Here is a 7614-nt window from a genome sequence, read left to right on the forward strand (position 1 = left end):
GGATTAGACCAGAAGTTAACAGATAATAATGTGGTCGGTTCTCTCAGTAAAGAGACAATTCAACAACAACAGTTTAACACACATTTGATTCATTGAAGACAGATCATCCTGAAACCTGATCCACATAAAAAGCTGCTCTATGAGACTTTAAACAGCTGCTGTAACATTTATATTTTCTGTTTTAAAGGTTATATTGTTTATGTTTATAAGTAGTGCAAAAAAAGGTGCACAGTTCTAAAAAATTTAAAAATTAATATGGTTTTATATACAGTGTGATATGTAGTGTGGAGTAATCATATTGCACAGTATACAGATATTGCACAGTAATGAAATTGCACAGTATTATCAATATCATCAAAAGTATTTAATATTAAATATTGAACAGTAGGTGTGTATAAGACAGTCCAGGGTTTGGGGGGTAAGACTGTGAAGTCAGTGCATATGTGAGTTTAAAGTGGTTATGGCTTTTGGTAAAAAAAACTGTTCTAGAATCTGTTAGTACTTGTTGTGATGGACCTCGTGCTCCTCCCTGAGGGAAGCAGCTCAAACAGATCAGAGGCGGGGTGGGAGCTGTCCTTGGTGATGTTCTCTGTTCTGCTTACAGCTGCATCTACTAGAAATATCACAGCAGAGACTAGGAGAACTTTGCAGCTCTGAGAGAAGTTTTAACTTTGTTCCAATGATGTGATCTGACTTTTGGGCCTCCTGGTGTGTGTTCTGCAGCTGCATGAAGACAGAAAACCAGTGTTTGTATCTGATATCAGGTGCATCAACTCAGTAGTGTTGGACCAGCTCATAAAACACATTTATACCAATTCAGGAAATGTAGAACTGAGATTAAATAAACCGGTAAATATCTGTCTCACATCAGATGGTCATATAACAGAAGTTACACAGCTTGGCCAGATGGTGGCGCTGTAGAACAACTTATTTTCCAAAAGCTGCTGAAGTTTTACTAAGAAACAAACTTCCATAGATTACTCAGATCAAGTGACATTTAATATAAAATGAGCCATTTAGGGCTTGATGTAATGTTAAATTAAGTCTCTGCTGCCTTAGTTTTTTATGGTGTGTCCCAAAATGTACAAAACAATATTTTCCTTTCAATAAACATAAGTGAACTTTTTGACCTGATGAATGAAATGCTTTCCACTCATTGTTTGTCTTTCAGTTCATGTCGATACAGTGTTAAAGTCAGTCTGTAGAGATTTAAAAAATAGCTTGAAAAAGGGAATTAATCTCAGTAAATATGCAGAATATTTTCTGAACATGTTGACTCATGTTGCTGCATTAATATCATCACATTAAGTTGTTCATGTGGGACATTTTAATAGCTACTGTTTTTTGGAGATTTCAAAAGCTTTTTTGATGTTCATTTTCTGAGGTTTTTGTTGTTCCCCATGTGAAGTTCTGTGTGTGTGTGTGTGTGTGTGTGTGTCATACCAACCAGTTGATGATAATGCGTTGCAGCGTGTGGGTCGGCTACTGGGAGGACTGGGAGCTTTAACCAAACACTACAAGAGAGAATCTGAGTCTGAATCCATTATTACTGTCTGGGACCTTTCAGGATTCTTACTGGGAATACTGGCACTTCATTAAAACGGGTTTTTAGAAGTTGCTGCTTCTCTCACTTCCCATATAGACATAGACAGTGACTTCATTATTTTGATCATAGGCTCCTCATCTAATAAGAAAAAAGTGTTTTTTCCGGTAAAATTAACAAAATTGCAGCAACAGCCCTTTTCAGTTCAGTGTGAGATTTATGTTGAGACTTTTCTAAAAAAACATTTTTTGAAGTGTTATTTATTTCAATAACACCAAAAGAATTAAAATGATTTATTGAACTTTAAACACTTAATTTCCTGCATTCTGGTGATTTTTTATGCACCTATTTCTACCTTTTTCTGAATCAATGTATGCTGCAAATATCTTTATGTGAAGAGAAACATAGATTACAATCCAAATATAAAAACATAATGGAATATATTGAAGTAAGGCTCTCAGGCATAAAGTTATAATAGGTTATTACAAGAATAAAATCACTATATTTCAGAAATATACCTGCACCATAGTCTGCTGTGCATTACGTGCTTGCTCTGCCTATAAGGTAGATCTCAGACCTTCTGACAGACACAGACCCCGTTTGGGTGTCTGAATGAGACAAATAGTTTAACTAGAGAAGTGGCTGTATGCTGCTATACATCGGAGGTGGAAACCCGAATTTACTGCAGAAATACACGGAGCACAAACGCAACACATCTGCCGCAGCATGTCTACAGCTGAGCGCGTCCATAAACCTGAAGCTGCGCTGCATTTTACAGAGAGTGGACACTAAGCGACACACAGGTCTGCTTCAGAGCTCCGTGTGTCTGAGTCTGAACCATAGACTGGAAACATCACGTCACAGGAACTTCAAACTAAATCAGTAGCAGGCTATTGCGCTCCTAAACTTTGTGTTAGCATCAATGTTGATGCTGACACTGATTTGGCTATGACTCATACGAAAACTTCACCTTTCACAGCTTTCCTCACAGCATGGTCGGACCCCGTAGCTGCCCGTTCTATTCGCCTCGGAAGAATAAACTAGACAAAGTTACATTCGGGGCTAAAATCAAAACATTCGGGGATGAAGCCCCGGCAAAATCGGCTCACGCCACTCCTGGTGTAAACCGGGACATGTTAGCGTCCCGACAGGCTTTTGTCGGGACTCTGGACATTAACTTCAAAATCAGGACTGTCCCGGTTAAACCGGGACGTCTGGTCACCCTATTCTAACAGCAATATGCGAGCCTTTTTCAAAAGTCGATTGGATGAGTTTCAAGTAAGTGTGATCTTCTTAGTGAATATTTGCTACATGTAGAAAGAGTTAGCTGCGTGTTTAGACCTCCATCACTCCTCTACTCTGCAGGCTACATGTTGACTAGTTTTACAAACTGACTTGCTGTGTCTCGATCACATTATGATTATTTATTTCGGTTTTCCAGCGTACGCGTACCACGTGTAGGCCTATACCACGTGTGTGGTCTCTGTGCTATCTTTGTCTTTTGTCAGTTCATTGTCTTCCCTCCTTGTCATTCATTCCTATGGAATGCCGTTTTATTCACAATTAAATAAATGAATGAATACATGAATAAATAAATATGTCTTTGAAATACATCATGAAATAAATAAATGAGGCAATAAATACATAAATAATTAAATACATTTAATTATTTCATAGTACTTTAATAAGTCCATATTTATTTATTTCAAGAGACTTTTATTTCATAAGTCCACATTTATTTATTTCAAGAGACTTTTATTTCCTAATGCCACATTTATTTATTTCAAGAGACTTTTATTTTCCTAATGCCACATTTATTTATTTCACTCTCTATTTATTTCAAGTTCTTATATGCAAATCAGTGGGCGTGGCTATCTCTCACATTCAGAACAAGGTGAATGGGACTTCTTTGGCAGACCAACAACAGGACAATTTTAACAATTTTCGTCCGAGCGAGACTGTCCGAGCGACGAGCCAGCGGCCGGGGCAGGCGCTGCTTGTTGTCGCGTAACTTTATGGAGCTTCTCAACTCCGAAAACTTTGAAGCAAATTCTCAATTCGGCAATGATTTTCGCAAGACTGCCTATATTCGAAATCTAAACAGTTAATTTCTCACCTAAAACATTCTCAGAAGTGAATTAAGTGATGAATAAGATGGCGAAAATTGTTAAAATTGTCCTGTTGTTGGTCTGCCAAAGAAGTCCCATTCATCTTGTTCTGAATGTGAGAGATAGCCACGCCCCCTGATTTGCATATAAGAACTTGAAATAAATAGAGAGTGAAATAAATAAATGTGGCATTAGGAAAATAGAAGTCTCTTGAAATAAATAAATGTGGCATTAGGAAATAAAAGTCTCTTGAAATAAATACATAAATGTGGCATTAGGAAAATAAAAGTATCTTGAAATAAATAAATGTGGCATTAGGAAATAAGTCTCTTCAAATAAATATGTGTGGACTTATGAAATAAGTCTCTTGAAATAAATAAATATGGACTTATGAAATAAAAGTACCATGAAATAATTCAATTTATTTAATTATTTATGTATTTATTGCCTCATTTATTTATTTCATGATGTATTTCAAAGGCATATTTATTTATTTATTCATGTATTTATGTATTTATTCATTTATTTATTTAATTGTGAATAAAACGGCATTCCATATCATTCCCTGCGTCTCTCATTCCTGCTGGTTTATTCTTTCATGTCTTCTGGTTTTCTAGTGGTTTGGGCTTTTTGAGTTTGGTTTGTCTTGGTTTGGACTGCCTCCCTGCCTACCTCAGGACACCTTCATTTGTTCTTCATTTGTCTTTTGTTAATAAAATCCTGTACTCTGCATTTTTGGGTCCGAGCCTCACAATCCTGACAACATCTGAGCTATTAAAGTCCAGCGGTTTATTAATTAATTAAAATTAATTAACGGATAATTGAGGTGAATAATTGTCATATGCATATTTAAGGAGGTTACTTCCCCAACAAAATATGCAAAAGAGGAGGGAAGAGTAAGTCATGCCTAGACTACATGTGTGCTGACTCAGATAGAATTAGAAAAGGTGATCTACAGGAGAAGAAATAGATAAAAGCAATACAGAATGCCTGAGAGCCTTACTGCTAAATATTCCATTGTTTGTATTGTAATCTATGTTCACCTTCACATAAAGATATTTCCAACACAAATTGCTTCAGAAAAAGGTAAAATAGGGGCATAACAGTTCACCAGAAATTAAAGTTTCGGGGGAGGCCTATATATTATATATTTAGACCTTTAGGCTGCTATAGTCAGGCACGTGAACACTACATCAAAAGGGGCTTGAGCACCTGCCCTTTTTCTTCCTCAATAGAAAGTGCCCTTTTTGTGGACGCATGTTTTTTTTAATATAGCCCATATATATTTCAATCAGGAGAGACTTCGTTTGCAGATATGCAAAATTATTTATTGTATGACTGTATAATATGAAATGTACAAAGTCTTTTGGAGATTTGACTCCATCGAATCAATAATATAGTTCAAGGGGGTAGAGAACAGGAACATAACCCCCGATGGAGTCCAGACACTGGTGGCGGCGGACAAAGAGACCAGAGAACGGACCGAACGGGCAACGGAGTGGGTAGCCGGGAGAGGCACGAAGACCGGAGGCAGCAGGGGAGGAAGAGGGTTGAGCGCTTTGCCTGAAACGACAGCTGACAGCACAGGGAGAGAACAGATTTAAAGCAGAGTTGTAAGGCTTTGATAGGCCCATGAATTTCGTGGCCAAGTCTGATGGTTCAACTGAAAGCGTCACTTCTAATCAGCTGTTAGATTTGAGAATGAGTAGTGCTTGGGTTAATGACGTCTTCCTGAAAGAATTTGCGCTAAGCTTCATTACTGTTTGATGATCAAACAGTTATTATTATTATTATAAATTCATATGACTACATTGTCACAGATTAACAAAGGCCTAATTAAAACAACAATCATTGGAGAATGAGCACAAATAAACAGCCTGTATATGTCCTCTCTCTGTCCTGTAATAAGTGAACTCTGAGCTCATGTGTTTGTGACTCTTCACCTCTGTCTCCTCTCACAGGGAGAAGATGATCTGCAGCATCCTGCTGCTCATCATCCTGACCTCCTGTGTCTCTGGTTAGTTTACAGCTTCACTTTATTATCCACTAACACTAAACAAAGAATCACTAAAGTGTCCACAGAAACATGTGGAGATGGAGTTTAAAGTTGTCAGTGTGTCTGCTCCTCACTTTCCCTCTCTGTCTCCTCAACAGGAACATTTGTAGTGAATGTGACCCAGACCTCCTATCAGGCAGAGGAGAACCACCACATCACACTGGAGTGGACCTTCACAACCAACCCTCACACTTCCTCCAACTCTCTTAATATCTTCTGTGAACTGTTAATTGATCTCAGGAATCCAGTCCTGTTTCATCTCCATGAAGGAGTTGAGGTCCCAGAGTCTCAGGATGAACAGTTTGCAGGACGAGTCCAGTGGGACAAAGACGTCCTCAGAGAAGGACGACTCAGACTTCATGTGTCCAGACTCAGGACTGAAGACTCAGGACTGTACCTGTGTGATGTGCTCACAAGTTATGGGAGTAACTCTGGTAGATGTCGGCTCAATGTCACTGGTAAGTTGATTCATTATAAAAAAAGGGTAGCTTAAATCAAGCAATCTGATTGGTTCATAGCTGTGATTTTAATAACCACATACAATGGCTATAATAAAACTCCTTTGCACATTAAAGGGCAATTCCAGCAAAAAATGAACCTAGGGGTTAATAACACATGTGTACCGAGTCGACCGTTCTCTGCGTTTAGTTTTCATGCTGATTGAATGTGACCAGTTTTAGTGCAAACGGCTAATTAGCTTATGATGCTAGTTGTCAGGGTACTGGTAAAGTAAAAAGAAATCACTATTTCTACACCACTAACAAGGCTCAAAATAGCACCACACTTCCACGGTAGCATAATGAGGGTCCCTACATGTAAACTGAAGCAGTGAGAACTTTGTAAGTGTACAAACAGTTTATTAAAAAGATAGTTTAGAAAGAATGTACCGTTCATGTAAACAGGCAGGCGCCATCTTGGGAAAACAGTTACGACCAGTCGAACGACGAACGCTGTGCAACCAGTAATCAGTAACATAGCTCAAGCACCGCGTTCGTCGTTCAACTGGTCACTAATTAGCGTTTTGCACTAAAACTGGTCACATTCGATTAGCATTAAAACAAATCCCACAGAACCTTCGACTTGTGAAATGTTTTCCTTCACATGAATGAAACAGATGTGTTTGGTCTCTTTACAGCAGCGAGGGATCGGCCTGAACCTGAGACACCAAACACAACAAGTCCACCAAACACAACAAGTCCACCACAACCAGAGAGTCGGGGATGGATCGGTCTCTACTGTGGACTGACAGCAGCAGTTCTGCTGGTTGGTTGTTTCTATTCATTCAAAACGTTCTGCAGAGAGAACCAGATTCCCATCCGGTGAATATAAGTTACAGATCAGCAGATGATGGTTTAGAGTTTAATCATTAACAACTGAGGCAAAACTGTTACAATGAACTGTTTATATCACAGACACAAAGAAAATACTAGTTTCTCATTGGCAGCTAATATAACAGCAGGTAACCATAGCAACGTTGATGTTTCCCACACATGAAAATCAGCTAAATGAACACAAACAACCTGTAAAAGGTGATGACTGAAACACATTCATGATATAAAAGTCTAATTACAGAACTGATATACAAAAATAATTATGGAGGAAAACAATGCCTCGTCACACTGTTAGGGGAGACCGGAGCAATCATAACATATTTTACATTTTCCTTCATAACTCACAGACAACTTGAAATACTCTCGTCATCTTTTGATACAAGAAACATATATATGTGCTCTAATTAATGATGCAATTAATACATTTAGAGAAACAAGGACAAGACTATAATACATTGAATGCAAAAAGTCAGTGTTACAATAGCCCCCAATCTTAATGTTACTTAAGATGTTTTTGTATTTGGTTCAAATTCGTTTTTTCTTATGCAACAGTTACTTCATATGCATGTATTTTGT

At 38.0% G+C, this 7614-nt stretch overlaps 1 protein-coding gene across 3 annotated transcripts; it reads left to right on the top strand.

Moving 5' to 3' along the window:
* The first annotated feature begins 2684 nt into the window (after nucleotides 1–2684).
* On the top strand, nucleotides 2685–7614 carry LOC120573121. 3 transcript variants are annotated; one of them, XM_039822605.1, is made up of 4 exons: nucleotides 2685–2821; nucleotides 5613–5668; nucleotides 5806–6165; nucleotides 6846–7614. In XM_039822605.1, the coding sequence occupies exons 1-4, from the start codon at nucleotides 2811–2813 to the stop codon at nucleotides 7028–7030; spliced, it is 612 nt and encodes a 203-aa protein (XP_039678539.1). In that variant the 5' UTR covers nucleotides 2685–2810; the 3' UTR covers nucleotides 7031–7614. The 3 variants fall into 3 exon arrangements, with proteins under 3 accessions (XP_039678539.1, XP_039678538.1, XP_039678540.1); XM_039822604.1 differs by having other exon boundaries at nucleotides 2690–2821; nucleotides 6843–7611; XM_039822606.1 differs by lacking the exon at nucleotides 2685–2821 and adding an exon at nucleotides 4275–4341 and having other exon boundaries at nucleotides 6843–7610.

Source organism: Perca fluviatilis, chromosome 14 (genome assembly GCF_010015445.1).
Source record: "Perca fluviatilis chromosome 14, GENO_Pfluv_1.0, whole genome shotgun sequence".
Lineage (NCBI taxonomy): Eukaryota > Metazoa > Chordata > Actinopteri > Perciformes > Percidae > Perca > Perca fluviatilis.

Coding starts and splice junctions, on each gene's coding strand:
- LOC120573121 (XM_039822604.1), top strand. Junction 5,669..5,805: donor CCTGACCTCCTGTGTCTCTG/GTTAGTTTACAG, acceptor TCTCCTCAACAG/GAACATTTGTAGTGAATGTG. Junction 6,166..6,842: donor ATGTCGGCTCAATGTCACTG/GTAAGTTGATTC, acceptor GTCTCTTTACAG/CAGCGAGGGATCGGCCTGAA.